We start from the raw sequence: 17,347 nt of genomic DNA on the forward strand, positions 1-17,347 counted from the left end.
GGAAAGAAGGAAACCCTTCCATTTGTGATAACATGAATGAACAGAGGGCATTATGCTTAAGTGAAATAAGTCAGGCACAGACAGACAAATGCTGTATGACCTTGCACATGCATAATCTAAAAAAGTCCAATTCACAGAAACGGAAAGTAGAATGGTGGCTTCCAAGGTCTGGGGAGTGGAAGAATAGAAGGTGCTGATAAAAAGGTACAAACTTTCAGTTATAAAATGAACAAGATCTCAGGGTCTAACGTATAGCAGGGGAGGTGATAGATGTGTTAAGTTACTGTAATAATCATTACACAATGTGTATATATATCTATCAAGTCATCATATTATACACCTTGAATATATATATTCTTTGTCAATTCAATATTTTTAAATAAAAGAAGAATGCAATCTCATTAAAATAAGCAAATAAATGATAACATTGGTTTACAAGAGTTTTTTTTTTTTAAAGTTTAAAAAATATGTGGCTCGGCCTGGCGCGGTGGCTCACGCTTGTAATCCCAGCACTTTGGGAGGCCGAGGCGGGCGGATCACGAGGTCAGGAGATCGAGACCACGGTGAAACCTCGTCTCTACTAAAAATACAAAAAATTAGCCAGGCGTGGTGGCGGGCGCCTGTAGTCCCAGCTACTCGGAGAGGCTGAGGCAGGAGAATGCCGTGAACCCGGGAGGCAGAGCTTGCAGTGAGCCGAGATTGCGCCACTGCACTCCAGCCTGGGTGACAGAGTGAGACTCCGTCTCAAAAAAAAAAAAAAAAAAAAAAATGCGGCTCACGCCTGTAATCCCAGCACTTTGGAAGGCAGAGGTGGGCGAATCACGAGGTCAGGAGATCGAGACCATCCTGGCTAACATGGTGAAACCCTGTCTCTACTAAAAATACAAAAAACTAGTCAGGCGTAGTGGCGGGTGCCTGTAGTCCCAGCTACTCGGGAGGCTGAGGCAGGAGAATGACGTGAACCCGGGAGGTGGAGCTTGCAGTGAGCCGAGATTGCGCCACTGCACTCCAGCCTGGGCTACAGTGCCAGACTCTGTCTCAAAAAAAAAAAAAAAAAAAATATATATATATATATATATAGACAGTATGTACTTTGTGCATGTGTGTGTACACAGACTCTAATCTCCATGTTGACAGATTTCAGTGAGTAGCTCTGTGATGTGGGAAAAAGAAAAAACAACCTTCCTATCTAGGCCTGCACACACCATCCCTCCCAGATGACCTATTAAGAATCTATCCATAATAAGTGCACTAGTCTAGATACATTCTCTCTCTGGATCACATTTTTACAGATAATGAACCTCAAGAAGCCACATCCTACATCATGTCACACCCATGTGGAAGCCAGTACAAATTCCAAGGTTAATAGTAGATATTAGTTCTCTTAATGTTATCTTCAGGAAATTGTGGTTTCACTCGTGGGATTGCTAATTGAGTGTTTTATTCCACAAGGAAACTGGAAGAAGTTGTTTTGTTGATTTTAAAGTCTAATGGTGCCCATTACACTGAGGTACTGATTGTACTGATGCTATTTATCCGATAGTTCTGCCATGTTTGGAATTTAAGCTCCATGATTCTTCATGGTTTTCCTAACTTTTTACTAGCAACACCTTTGAAACTGGTGTCTCTATGGGGAAATAGATAGCCATCTTGTATTAATTTTACCCTCATTTACCTTTTAAAAATATTTCGTCAATATTTAAAACTAGCACAGGCTAAATTTAATTTTCCTTCAGGGCCCATTGAAGGGTATACTATCATGAGAACAGCCACAGATATCTCTGACTTAGAGTGGTAAACCATTCAGAAGGATGACAGAAACTGAATGTTGGATTTCAGCTCCCCTGGAGCACCAGGGGAAGATGATTACTTTCTTGTATGTTAACTGAAGCTTTAACACATCTATCTGAAAACTGCCATGCATCATTCTGATCCAGTCACTCTACTATCTGCATCTAAAGATCTTGAATAATTGCTGCCAACGTTTTGATACTATTTTTAAATGATCACAGATGAAACAGGTTTTATCTGATATGAACTCAATGCTAAAACTTCAACTGTATAATCTCTGAATAGATCACAGAATATTCCTCAAAAGTAGCTAATAAAAGGCACTGGAGGAAAGCAGTATTTTGCTGATACAAGTCACAGTAAATGCATTGGATATTTCAGTTTTAACTCTCTAGTTGTCTCTTGTAGGTGAAAATATTGACACATGTTTCTAAATGATCAATATTTTATAGGATTTTCTGCATAACTAGAATTAGAGTCAGATGTGCTAAATATGTCAAGAGTGTTTTTTCTCTGCACCACCTCCTGAAGCCTCTGTGGAGCTACTTGACTTCTACTATAAACTCCCAGACCCACTAATCAGGGAGTGATGAGCAGGTTGAAGCCCCATTTGATGGGGGTTATTGTTAAGTCACCTTCATTAGAAAATCACCCTGATAAAGCCCTGGAGCTCAGCTACAGGTTCATCAGCCTGTGGTTTTCTGGTGCTGACCCTGTATTACCTGTTCCTATAGTTTCCTCTCCTAATTCTAGAGGTTTTGTGAAGCAAAGTCTTTTCCCAGGGGTCCCTTTACTATCCAAATCCTATATCCTGCCCTCTCACAGTGGCTGCCCTTACATACTTACCATGAATTCTCAATTCTGGTTTCTGAAACTGAGCTATGCCCTACAATATGTCCAGGAATTCAGAGCAAGGAGTTAAGAGGGTCACTTGGCATGATGCCTGGGTTTTGACCCATCTGCCAATCCTTGATTTTCAGATACCAACATTTTGCCTGACTGGAGCTTCTCCAAATGCTCAGTTCTGTGCCCTCTCCCTCAGAGTGAGCCTTTTACCTGGGCTCACATCCCATTGTTTATCCTTCATGGTCAGTGGGTTAATGTTGGGGCTGATGGCACCCTCTCCTGCCTTTGGTGCAGGTACAGAGAAATTGTCAGGCCTACCACTAACTCCCTATCCCAGACCTTGTCCCACTGCCACCCTTGAGTCCCAGTCCACAAGGGCTTTTGGAACCACTTTTGCACAATTATAACAATGAGAGAAATCTAGCATAACTGACTCCCTAGTGCTTCTAACCTCCCAAGCTAACTACCCTTGCTTATTTCTGTGCATAAGCCAAAATAACTATGGGAGGGATTTACTTTATAATTTAATGGAAAAATTTAGTTTATAGTTTAACTTTAAAGCAAGGATGATAATAGTCGCTTCCCAAAGTTAAGCTTTTCCCTATTGGGGACTGAAACTGCCTTTGTAAAACTAATGAAAGGCCATGAGATTATAATTATGCTAGGGACCTGAATGCTGCTAAGATATAGGCATAAACAGCACCTAGGCATTGTTTCCTAGCTTGCTTTTTATAATTGCTTACTGCTCAGGATTCACATAGCCAGTGGTCCGAAGATTTGTAACTTCCCCAGTTGCCCCTCTAGATAACACTGCTATTGTGAAACCTCATCCTGGTCTTTGAGATATTTTTCAGACTTTGCATTCTAGTAGACCAGCTAATGCCACCCAGACCAGTGACTCCACCCAGGAGCTAACTAAATGCCTGAAGACAGTTTCGGCAGCACTGTGATTTAGGCCCTGATCCAACCAGTCATTAGAACCCATTCCTAGCTGCCTGCCCACCAAACTATCCTTAAAACCCTAGTCTTCAAATCTCCAGGCAGAGAGATTTGAGAAATATCTCCTGTCCTCTTTGCTTCACTGCCTTGCAAGTATTAAACTCTTCATCTAATGCAATACTTGCTGTCTCATTGTATTGGCTTTTTCTGTGAAGTGGGCGTGAAGAGCTTGACTGAACTGTAACACTTTCTTTCAGCCTGAGCAAGGCAGGTCAAAAGTGTCAGGCAAAGACAATCCATGAAGCAGCTTTCAGCTAATGTGATAGACCTGAAAATACAAACAACTTCCTCCCTATTGTGGGGTTGGAGAAAAAACTGCAACATTCTATAATCCTCAGGATTTTTCAGCAAACTGGAGCTTCATTTTTCCCCCTCATGAGTAAACTGCCTGATAGCATCTTGTTTTCAGCCCCCTGCCCTTGACTGTCCTATTTTCCACCTAGGCCTTCAGAGCATTGCTTCCAGATAACAAAATAGCATCCTTGCCTATGGTTCTTCAGACTAACATCTGCCTTTCCTTAGAACATTCTCCTAACCTTTCCACTCACTTAAGCAGACTGAGAGTTAACACTCTATTTGTTGTAATACTCAGATGAGACTTTCTGCTCTCCAAAGTTGGATGTTTATCTGTGCCCTAATCTCTTACTGTTTCAAATTCATCTCATAATTAGCTGATAAGAGAGGTGATACCTGTCCATAAAGTACATGGACTATGTATTGTGGCAATACAAAACAAACAGTGCACTTGAAGGGTCAAGTTTAAAGAGGGTATCTTTTAATACAGAGGTGTCTGCGGGCCTTTACCAGTGGGAGGTTTTAAAAAACAGACAAAGGGAGTTTTCCCAAAGAATATCTGGCTATCTGAAAGTACAGTGTGCTACTTTCTCTGTTGTAGATAGGCTTTCCTCAGATGCAGACCTAGAAGATAGAATTCCTTCCTGGGACAGGGGTCCCAGGAAGTACTTTCAGGTAAGAAAAGCGAGTTACAGAGCAGAAGAAAAAAAATTAAAAAGCACACATGATCATCTCAATTGATTCAGAAAAAGCATTTGACAAATTTCAATACCTTCCGATGATAAAATTCAACACTGCCTCAATACTCAGCCAACTAGGAATAGTAGACAACTACCTCATCATAACAAAGGCAGTATATGAAAAACCCAGAGCAAATATCATACCATAAATGAAACTTTTCCTTTAAGATCTGGAATAAGAAAAAAAATGCCTGCTTTTACCACTTTTATTCAGCATAGTATTGGAAATCTTAACGAGAGTAATAAGGCAGGAAAAAGAAATAAAAGTCATCCAAATTTGAAAGGAATAAGTAAACTTATCTTGGATCACAGATGACAATCTTATACATAGAAAATCATAAACATTCCGCAATAAACTATTAGAACTAATAAATTCAGCAAAGTAGCAGAATACAAAATCAAAATTTAAAAATCCATTACATTTCTATGCACTAACAATAAATAATCCAAAAGTAAACTAAGAAAATAAATTTTAACAATACTATCAAAAATTATCAAGTACTAAGAGTTTAACTTAAGCAAGGGGTTGAAAGACTTGTACACTGAAAACAATGAAACATTGCTAAAAGAACTCAAAGTACACATAAATAAACGGAAAGATGCTATGTTCATCTATCAGAAAACTGACTATTATTAAGATGTCCATACTACTAAAAGTGATCTACAGATTCAACATGATCCTTATAAAAACTGCAATGATATTTTGTCAAGAAATAGAAAAATTCATTCTAAAATTTATTTGAGATCTTAAGAAACCCAAATTAGCTGATTTCAAAATTCGCTATAAAGCTACAGTAAAAACAAACAAACAAAAGGCACAACTGTGCATTACTGGCATAAAGACAAATATATAGACTAATAAACTAGAATAGAGAGGCCACAAATACCCGCTTATGTATACGGTACATGATTTTGAACTGGATATCCAAATGCTAAAGAATGAAGTTGGATCTTTACCTAATGCCATGTACAGAAATTAACTTAAAATATAACCAAACCTACAAGTAAAAGCAAAAATTGTAAACTCTTAGAAGAAAATATAGTGGAAAAGATTCATGACACTGAATTTGGCAATTATTTATTGGAGATGGTACAAAAGGTACAACCAATAGAAGAAAAAATTGGCAGGATTTTATTAAAATTAAAAACTTTTGTGCATCAAAAATACTAATAGAGTAAAAAGGCAATCCGCAATTTGGGAGAAAATATTGCAAATCACATATCTGATAAGGGACTAGTATCTAAAATACATTAAGAACTCCTGCAACTCAGCTCCAAAAACAAACAATCCAATTCAAAAATAGACAAAGGATATGAAGATGCACAAGTAGACAAAAAGCACATAAAATGATGCTCTACATTATTAATTGATAGAAGAATGCAAATGAAAACCACAGTGAGATTCAACCTCACACTTATTTATATAGCTATTATCAAAAACACAGGAAACAACAGGCTTGGCATGAATGTGGAGAAATTGGAACCCTTGTATTTTGCTTGTTGAAATGGAAAATGGTACAACTACTGTGGAAAAGAGTATGGCAATTTCTTAAAAAGCTGAACAAAGAATTACTATTTTATCCAGCAATTTCACTTCTGGGTATATACACCAAATAATTGAAAGTGGTGACTCAAACATATTTGTACACCCATGTTCCTAGAGGCATTTTTCAAAAAGCCAAGGTGGAAACAACCTCAATGTTCACTACTGAGTGAGTAGATAAACAAAAGGTGGTATAGATACACAATGGAATATTATTCAGCCTTTGAAAGGAATGAAATTCTGATATATGCTTCAACATGGATGAACCTTAAAGACATTATGATTATTGAAATAAGTCATCCACAAATGGTCAGATATTGTATGATTCCACCTACAAGATTTACCCAGAATAGTCAAATGTAGAGGCAGAAAGTAGAACAGTGGTTACCAGCGGTTAAGAGGAGGAGAGCATGGAGAGTTACTGTTTAATGCGTACAGAGTTTTGGTATGGCATGATGAAAATTCTGGCAATGAATAGTGGTGATAGTTACACAACAAAGTGAATGCATGAAATGCTACTGAACTTTATGCTTAAAAATAGTTAAGATGGTACATTTTATATTATGTATATTTTACCACAGTTAAAAAAAAAACTTAACTGACCATATAAGAGTGGGTCTCTTTTTGTACTCTTTAGAATGTTCCATTGATTGATATGCCTGAATTTATTACAGCATTACATTGTATTTATTATTAGAATCTTATAGTAAGCTCTGAAATCAGGTAGAATAAACACTCCAACTTTGTTCTTTTTATTCAAGATTGTTCTGGTTATTGTAAGTCCTTTATATTTCCATGTAAATTTTGGAATCAACTTGTACATATCCACAAAAATATTTTGGAGTTTTGACTGGTTTGGAATATTTAGAAAGATGTGACAGCTTATCAATACTTAGCTTTTAATTTATGATCATGTTATATTTCTCCATTTATTTGTTTATATCTTTTAATTTCCTTCAACATGGTTTTTATAGTTTTCAGGATAGAGATCATATACATCTTTTGTTAAATATGTTCCTAAGTATATTGTCTTTCTGACTTATTGTGGATTGCATTTTTATTTCATTTCTAGTTGCTTGTAGGTAGTTTTAGAAACACAATTAACTTGGGCTATTATCCTTATTCCCAGCAACCTTGCTAAATTTTAGTGTTATTCTATCTTTTGTAGAATTCTTAAGGTTTTCTATGCATATCATCATGAAATCTACAAGTAAAGCCATTTTGCCACTTCCTCTATAATTTTTGTTCTTTATATATAATTTGTGACTTGCTGTAGGAGCACGGTGAACAACATTGATTAGCAAGCAAGGTATTATCCTTGACTTGCTTTCAATCTCAGAGAAAATGTTCAATGTTAACTAACATATTAGTGAGAGGCTTTAATTAGATGACAGTTGTCAGAATAAGAAAATGCTTTTCTATTCATATCTTGCTAAAGTGTTTTGTAAAAATGGGTGTTGAATTTTGTCAAATGCTTTTTTGAATTTGTTGACAATGCCATAAGATGTTTCTCCTTAATTCTCTTCGTTATTCCTAGCACTCTGAGCTTTATTAATATGCACAATTATCTTTTAAAAAGAGAATAGGTCTATGTGTATCAGCTATTATTGACTGTGAAGTTTAAAATCAATAATATTATTTCAGTATCGAAGTAGTAAATTTTACTGATTTTATTCTTTGATCTGGGACCAGTGTGATATATTTATTCTAGAGGGTTATATGACTCATGTCACTTCTCTATTATTAACCAAAGGGAAGAAAGGACAACCCCATGGGAACAGTTTAATCACCTTGACATCCAGGTCCATGATTCAGAGTGATTTAAATGGCCTGTGACAAAAGAATAGTTAACAGTCTGCAAAATGTCCATTATCTTTAGCTGGCAAAGGCCTATTGATTTAGGGCCTTGTGTGACTCCCACAGGGTGTTAGTAAGAAGTGATGTGAGAACTCAAGTTCAGCATTATTGACCACCAACTAAACACTCCAAGGTAAGTCTGTTAATAAGGTACAAATTAAATATCCATACTAAATAGCTGCAGATGTTTGGGGAAAGCAGGGAGCAGACTACATGCTACTGTCTAATTATATTTTCTTCTGAGATCACATGTGGCAACATTGTTAAAAAGAAGCCTTTAATAGCGTTATTATACAATGAATGATAAACTCCAGAACTTGTTTTATGATAATGTCTTTTAGCAGAATAAAATCTAATCTCATCTAAGGATGTCTTCCACAGCTATGCTGCCTCGACAGGAGTAAGTACAGCAATAAGTTTTGCATTGTAATTTATGGCTCTTTCTGAAGCTACATTAGGAGCAGTGTAATGTTTCAACGGGTTGGAGCATTGGAGAAAAGAATTTGCTACAGCACTTGGGCATAATTCTATTAGGGAGGCCCACAGAATCATTTAGACACTATCCCAGGGGAACATCACTCATGCTGAGTTCAGTGACTGCTGCCTAACGTCTCCTGCTTCAGTGATGCTGAAGGATGGGCCCCACCCTGGCACCACTCTCAATAGTCCCAGGTCATGAAAGATAAGACCAGAGCAAAGGACATCACCATGCACGGTTCTCAATTAATTCTCTGTGTAAAAAGGTAGAATAATCAGAAAATACAGTCTCACTCCCATCATATGATGACAGCTAGGAGTCATAGACAACAAGCTGGAGATGGGCCCAAAATACGTGTTCATGGACCCCAGGCAAGGTTCTCACCCAGGGCCACTGCTTACTTAATGATATAAGCAAAAATTCCATGCAGAACCATTGACTAGACACTGAAAGAAAAACATATTTAAAATGTTCTGTGAATAAACATTTTTATTAACAAAAAACAAACACAAAAAATTTCAACAGAAGAAAAAGCTACTTACACCAGAATAGAAAGGCTCACCAGACACACATATCACATCCTGTTCCTGGATCATCAAAATGTCTTTGGCTAGGTGCAGCCGGACTTTGAAAGGCTCCTGGTTACCATCCTGCAGCAAACAAATTCCTGTCTTTGTCTTCAGATTAAAAAAAAAAAAAACAAACAGAGGAAAAATTATAATTAGTTTATAGGTTGTAATTTTGTGGCCAATTTACAGCAAAACATGGTGAATAACATTTAAGAGGTGGTGAAAACACACTCTGATGAGCCTGAAATTGAATACTTAACGTGGGTGCAAGGGAAAAGGAGAATGAACTCAAGTAAAGTGAACTCTCGAATAATGAAAACAATGGCACAAAATTCACACAAAGAAGTGGGGAGTAAGGATTATGGTACATGTACTACATTTTTAAAATAATGAGAGTTTTTGTAATACTTATAATCTAAAAATAAAAAGGTAATAGCTTTATTGAGATATAATTCAAATTCCCTACAATTCAACCCTTTAAAATGTGCAATTCATGTTTTTTTAATATACTCAATGGTGTGCAACCATCACTGTAATCAATTTTAGAATATTTCCATCACTTCAAAAAGAAGGAACACACTCCTATTTCTCCATTTCCCCTCCCACCGCCCCAGCCTACTCTAAACTCCACTGTGTCAGCATTCCTAGTCACCAACACACACATGCATGCATGCATACACACATGCACAGACATGCATGAACACACACACACACACACACACACAGTTTATACCTAGAAGGAAATAAGGGTAACAAGGTGAAGTAAACTACCCAAATTAACACAGTTAATTAAAATTGGAGCCTAGTTTAAGACCCAAGATTTTTGATTTCTAACCCAATGTGTTTGCTTTACATACTTTGGGGAATTGTGAAAACAGACTGCAAAGATTTCTGAACTTGTGCTATTACCTTAGTAATCACCAAAGAAGTCCATGAGTCTTGTCATTTATCCAGAATACATATATTAATCTGGATTAATATAAATATTCTCCCTAGAAAGTGCACTTAACATTCCCACTTGTCACAGACACAAAAGGTAATTCCTTTGAGATAGAATGTAATCTTTAGCTCTTATTCTGCACCAAAAAGTCCATAGGAATAATGACCACTTTGGAAATGACATTTTCTTTTAATAATTATTGAGTCATTCTTAACATAGTTGAATATATATATGAGGATATAGATTTATCCTCAGAGTCAATTAATTTCAAATTTAAAAAATTAGCACATAGTAATTGTATGTATTCATGGCAAACAATGTGAGGTTTTGATGCATGTTTATATTGTGTAATTATCAAATCATGATAACTAGCATATACATCACTTTAAACACTAATATTGTATGTGTTGTGAGAACATTCAAAACCCTCTCTTCCAGCTACTAGTGATATATAATGCATTATTGTTAGCTGTGATCATCCTACCGTGCACTAGAGTAACAGAGCTTATTCCTCCCACCTGACTGTAACATTGTACCGTTTGCCAACATCTCCCCATCTCTGACCCTTCCATGCGCCCCAGTGTGTGGTAACCACTATTCTACTCTCAACTCCAACATCACTTACTATAAGGAAAATGCAATTCAAAACCGCAATGTAATACCACCTCACCCAAGTTAGAATGGTGATTAACAAAAAGACAAAAAATAACAAATGCTGGCGAAGATGTGGAGAAAAGTGAACTCTTAAACACTGTTAGTGGAAATGTAAATTAGTATATCCCTTACAGAAAACAGTATGAAGATTCCTTAAAAAATTAAAAACTGATCCAGCGATTCCATTACTAGGCATATATCCAAAGGAAATGAAATGAGTATGTCAAAGGGACATCTGCACTCCCATGTTTATTGTAGCACTATTCACAACAGCCAAGATATGAAATCAACCTAAATGCCCATCAACACATGAATGGATAAGGAAAATATGGTACTTATACACAGCGGAACACTATTCAGCCATAAAAAAGGAATAAAATTCTATAACTTGCAACAACATAGATAGGGCTGGAGGATACTTCGCAAAGCAAAAATTGCCAGGCACAGAAAGGCAAATATCATATTATATCACTTATGTGTGAAATCTATCCTTGGATTTAAGAAGCATGCTATCCCAGTCAAATAATACCAGACTTTATCTTGGAATATACATTTCCATGGCTATTGCTGGGAGTCTGCTACTTTAAAAGAATCTGCTGTAATATTGATGGGAATATATTTATATACAGCAGCCTCAAAAGATAACTCTTTCTCTAAACTGCTTTTGTTCTCGTGTGCTGATGCATACTCTTTTGCCCTCTATCATATACACTCTTATATTAGTCTAGAATTATTTTGTAAAAGTTATGGTGTCCTTTTAGGAAAAACAGAAGCTTTTTCATGAGCAAGGAAAGCATTTTTTCTTCATCCATGGCATTAGCACACAAGTGCTCATGAAACCAGGCTGACTCATCTAGAGAATATTTTAAGTGAATATATCTAGAGGACAAAAATCTTTCAGCACAAGCAGACTGTACTTTCCCTAATATAGAACATATTTTTTCTATGTTTTTACACAAAGTCACTCATGCTTACAATGGGATATTGGAGAGGGGATGACATGGAGCCTTTCTGAGGGGGGAAGCCACTCTGAGGAGTGGACATATGAAATAATACATCAAAGCCAATTGATCATAAATGAGCACATTTGCTGATTTTTCAGTACAGTATATTCCAGGACATTTTTCCCCCAGAAGTGTAATGGAATAGCTGATAATCACAAATAATGCTCTGTTTGAACTTCAGGATGAGAGAAGGGTTTTCCCTGAAAGCTCAGAGATATACTTTTGGTGCACATCAAAGAGATACTAAAGATCATCCAGGGAAAGTTTGAGGCACTAAAACAAAGCTATGAGGGTGTTCTCATTTAATTTCTATGTGGCCAAAGCTATCATTCACTTAAATATTATATAAAGTGTTCACAAATTATTAGATAGTTGTCTGGAAAACAGAATACAGTCTTTGAGCTCACTTTTAGGTTCTGAAAGGACAAGAGTTGCAGAAAATAAAGAATGAGGAGGTTTTTTTTTAGAATAAATCACAGAAGTACACACACACACACACACACACACTCACAAATGCACATTCCAATAAATAGCTACTGGAGAAAACAGCACACGAAGTGCTAAAACAGATCAGTTAAAATACATTTCCAGAGGTTACAGATATTACACATGTTCTACCATGAAAGTTCAGCTGGTGCACATGGAAATACATTTAAAATCCCACACATTTATTAATTTTGCAAATACTGTACAGCATTAACAGAGAATCAGACATGAATTTGATAGCATTCCCTGGCCTCATAGTATTCGTAACTATTTTACCTTATGTTATTTCATTTTTTTCTTGAGACGGAGTTTTGCTCTTGTTGCCCCAGGCTGGAGTGCAGCAGAGTGATCTTGGCTCACTACAATCTCCGCCTCCTGGGTTCAAGTGATTCTCCTGCCCCACCTCCCAAGTAGCTGGGATTACAGGCGCCTGCCATCACACCCAGCTAATTTTTTGTATTTTTAGTAGAGACAAGGTTTCACCACCATGTTGGCCAGGCTGGTCTCGAACTCCTGACCTCAGGTGATCCACCCGCCTCAGCCTCCCAAAGTGCTGGGATTACAGGCGTGAGCCACTACGCTCGGCCTCGTACTTACTTTGAAAGTACATATACAATAAAACACAATATGACATCTGATATGGGAGCAACATGGGGACGGGAATTTAATATTCTTGAGGGAAGGGAGTTTATGGAGGATAGGAAATATGTGCGGTTTGTCTTGAAAAAAATTAATTGAGGAAACCATCATTAGAGGAACAAATGTCATTTTAATCAAGAGGGAACACATGAGTAAAGATACAGAAGTGTGAAAATGCATGCCACGTGATGATGCAGGAAAATGAAGTTACGCTCGCTGCTGAGCCTGTGTGGTTCAGCAGGGGCCGCTGCAGGAGAGACGTCTGGAGAGGACCAGGAGGGCCAATGCCCTGTATGATGGGCAGATGGTGGACGGTAAGGGAGACGCCATACATAAATGTGAGCAAGGAAATAATATGTTCACTGTTATGTGTTCTAAATGTATTTCTTGTAGCAGAGTAGAAGACGGAGAAGAAATGGGAAAGTTAAAATACACTTATTGTTGACAGAAACAGGCACTGAGCAGGGAAGTTGGGGACTAATAAACAGGTGCATTAGATTCAGAGTTTCTCTGGGAGATGAAGGAAGAAGGATAAATTCCATTTCAGGGCACTGTCTTGATTGGAATCAGCATTGCTGGACTGAGATCCTCACTCATGAAATGTGGTCATATATTTCATTGATTTGTTGTTTAATAATAATTATTTATATAGTGCTCACTGTGTGACAAGAAGTATTAATTTGTTTTTCTCCCTTAACAAAAATTAATGCAACCATCTGCCTTTAAAAATTAGACAAGTGCAGAGGGACCTAGAAGAAGAAAAGGCTAGAATTCAACACAGGCAGCCAGGCTCTTCACCACACACTGTGCTTTCCCGCATACACAGATTATTTAAGAATGCCACCCCCAGTTGTCCTGTACACAATGACATGGCTATTGGCATCTTTCACTGGAGAGCATTACGGTTATCAATAATCTCATAATGGGGTATGGATAATTTTGAAAAGAACATCATCTTGAAGCAGCTATTCTTCATGTATTGAAGCAATGACCACTAGAGAGAAAAAATGAGTAAGAGACTACTCTGGAACTTACAGGATGACCTTCCCTAAAGCCACGCTACTAGGAGACTGTCTGATAGAGGAAGAAGTTTGATCTCCACTCCTTCCTGAAGTGCTTTAAGAGTTAAAATGGGAGACCGAATCATGGGAGCAGCTGCAGTTTGGTGCTGCAAACCTAAAACAGCACCACCTGCAAAGTCTTTACAGATCTGTGGACCCAAATTGTTTAGATATTGAAAATTGTCTACATAATTACTGGTCTCAAATTTTAATACAAACTGAAGACATGAACTCATCTTCTTTCTTTTTATTAATGTAACATCATTTGTCTCCAAACTTTGTTGACTTTGCATACCATTGCACATAAATAAAGGAATGCATGTGATATAGATACTGTATGAATGTATTTTGTACTTTATAAAATATACACCAAACTTATAATTTTAAAGGGATGATTCATTTAAAAATGATATAAGTCAAATATTATTCTTCTCTGACTGATGGACGATTCTAGATGGAACTTTTTACAAAATCCACATTCGAGACTATTTGCTTAAAGGAATTATTAAAAAGCAATACTTGCTAATTGCCTAAAAGGCAACATATTTAAATTATTAGTTAGCTATGCTTTCTGCAAATCAAGAAAATGTTTATGAATTTGCATGGGTTTACTCTTTAAACAAATCTCACATTTAACTTCTCTCACATTTACACTTATTAAGATTTTGTAGTTTCTTAAACATAGGACATAGGTTGGATTTTTATAAAAGTAGAATATCATCAATTTTCTACTTAAAAGTTAAGGCCTTTTTAATTTATGTTCTAGTCTTTCAAAAAGTACAAAATGTATCTTCATGAAACTTTAAAATTTAAGATCTCTTAATTTTGAGATATATTCACAATATCGGATACAAGAAATGACAAACTACAAAAAGTAGGCAGAGATAATAAAATGGACTGCAAATTTTCTTGCAAGTATCCACAGTATTTCCATGTTTCAAGTGCCAAATACTATTTAATTTGTTTTGTCTTATACTGTATTGCATTGTAGCAGTTGTGTACTAAATGTTCTTTTAGGCAAAGTGCTTCAAACTGCATCGTATCATTTGCATTCCCATTCCTGGATTACTTTTGATCATGGCCTTTTCCTTAACTAAATTCTAGCCATGATTCAAGTCCTGGCACCAGACTCCCTTCTCTTTGAAGCCTTCTGAAATCGTTCTATTCAAAGATGAGTCCTCACTTTCCTGAACACATGGATTCCATTAAGTAAATATTTACCCCAAAATTGATCACTATTGCCTTTGGCATCACATATAGTGACTTCAGCAATATTTAGCTATATCTCACATGAGTGATTTAATTTCCTCTTGTATATTGTTATCTCAGTAACAGATTGTCACTCTTTTCAGTACTAAGGATTGCTAATTTACAAGAGCTGGTATAGTAATAACAGTATTACCAATTAAATAAATCTTCTGTATCTTCATAGAATTTGAGAAATATCCCAAATCAGTATGTCAAAATAATTTTGTTTACAAAAAGGTCTTGTAAATCTTTCCAGCCTCTGAAATCCAAAATAAACCATTTATTAAATAGTATTTGGCCACTGTCCAGTCTGTACCATATGAATGTCATGTGTCCCATAAGTATCTCATTCACACAAATATCCACTGGGTTTCAATGAATGGCTTACTACTCAAGACATAAGGTTGCACATTAATGGAAATAGAAGACTTGCTACATTTAAAATTAAGTATGCAATTAAAACCAGAAATGGGCCTGGCACAATGGCTCACGCCTGTAATCCCAGCACTTTGGGAGGCCGAGTTGGGTGGATCACGCGGTCAGGAGATCAAGACCTTCCTGGCTAACACAGTGAAACCGCATCTCTAATACAAAAATACAAAATAAAAAAATTAGCCTGGCGTGGTGGCGGGCGCCTGTAGTCCCAGCTACTCCAGAGACTGAGGCTGGAGAGTGGCGTGAATCCGGGAGGCAGAGCTTGCAGTGAGCCGAGATCGCGCCACTGCACTGCAGCCTGGGCAACAGAGTGAGACTCCATCTCAAAAAAACACCACGCCGAAAGAAAGAAAAAAAAAAAACCCAGAAATGAGACAACTAAAATTTAAAATACAAAGCTTCTAGAACGTTAATTCAATTTTTAAAAATATATGAACCAATAAGTGCTAAGTTAAAAAGATGAAGAATTTACACACTCTGACCTTATAGTATTCAGTGTAGCACATGAGAAAGTTTGTAAACAAAAAACTGCCTTGTAATTTGATGAGTATTAGCATAGAGATGTTTAAAATGTTATCATGCTTAAAGCATTAAAAGTAGAAACATAAGAATATAAATATAAAAGCAATTTATTAGTTTTCTGAAAAACCTAACATTTACATTCTGAACTTTGTACCAATTGTGACAAGTATTTTTAAATATATATTTTTTCAATTGCCTTAGAAGAAAATAAGGAGTTACTTTCCACAAATTCATGCAAGAACTGTAAACACATGACATTTCACTAAAATAACAGTCTTCACAAGGTTAAGAACTGAAGTCTTTCCCTAGTTTGATTTTAACACTACCATAGATAATGCAGTTATGGTTGGTTTTTGTTGAGTTGTTTATATACAATAAAAAAGTGCTTTAAACTTTTTAAACAAATATAAAATATTATTAAGCTTTGTGTATTTGTATTTTGCCTGAAGAATGAAAACACAATGCTTTGAATGTTACATATTTAGTAAAAAAAAAAAAAAAAAAAAAAGATAGTTTTTCTTTCTAAGATGGAATAGTTATATTCCCTGGGGGCCCACATCCATGCACTATTGAACTGTAAACTTGAACGCTCTTTAACATCCTTGAAATACTAATGTGCCACTTTAACTCATGCTGAAATGTGATGACAGTTCCACAGAGAATCTAAATTGCTGTGTATTAATACTTAAATAATATTGAATTACTTGAATACTATCAGAATCATAAAATCATATAATTTTAGGGCTGAAAAGAACCTTAGATATCTTCTAATTTATTACCATTTATGTGAAAAGAATTCTTTCCAACACTTCCACTACCTGAAAAGTGCAGAGTTGGTGGAGAGGAGCAACTCAATTATATTCAATACGCTCCAGTCTTCCTAAAGAAAGAGTTAAAGTCCAAGGCTTTCCATACACAGTTAGGTTTTCTCTCTTTGCAGAAGGAGAACATAATCTGGAAGGAAAAAGAGCCCATCCTCCTCTCTCCATTTTCTGCCAAAAGCAGAGTTTCCGTATATAAATTGGAGCCAAGTGTTTCCTGCTTATATTCTGTTTTCCCTGTTTGAAAAGCAGAAAGCTCTGTACTCACCTCCTCACAGGCGGTTCTGAAATCCATGTGCTATGGCACCACAAAGGATGTCGTCTGAAAAGACACAGAAATGGTAAGCCATTAGGCACAGCGTGGCGTGTAAGAGAGAACACTAATATAGTGGAGGAAATCGTGAAGCAGAACTTGTGGGA

The 17,347-nt window shown here is 36.5% G+C and overlaps 1 protein-coding gene across 2 annotated transcripts in view; it reads right to left on the minus strand.

Annotated features, from left to right (window-relative positions):
* The window catches only part of SNTG1 (syntrophin gamma 1), an 859,278-nt gene that overhangs the window by 353,362 nt on the left and 488,569 nt on the right, over positions 1–17,347 (minus strand). For both annotated transcript variants that reach the window (XM_058444122.1, XM_032759812.2), the window contains exons 4-5: positions 17,196–17,249; positions 9,091–9,225 (exon numbers count right to left, since the gene is read on the minus strand). In XM_058444122.1, coding sequence (XP_058300105.1) covers positions 9,091–9,225; positions 17,196–17,222 — 162 coding nt within the window. In that variant the 5' untranslated portion in view covers positions 17,223–17,249. The remainder of the gene's footprint in view (positions 1–9,090; positions 9,226–17,195; positions 17,250–17,347) is intronic.

The sequence above is a fragment of the Hylobates moloch genome, unplaced genomic scaffold (assembly GCF_009828535.3).
Source record: "Hylobates moloch isolate HMO894 unplaced genomic scaffold, HMol_V3 SCAFFOLD_9, whole genome shotgun sequence".
Taxonomy (NCBI): Eukaryota; Metazoa; Chordata; class Mammalia; order Primates; family Hylobatidae; genus Hylobates; species Hylobates moloch.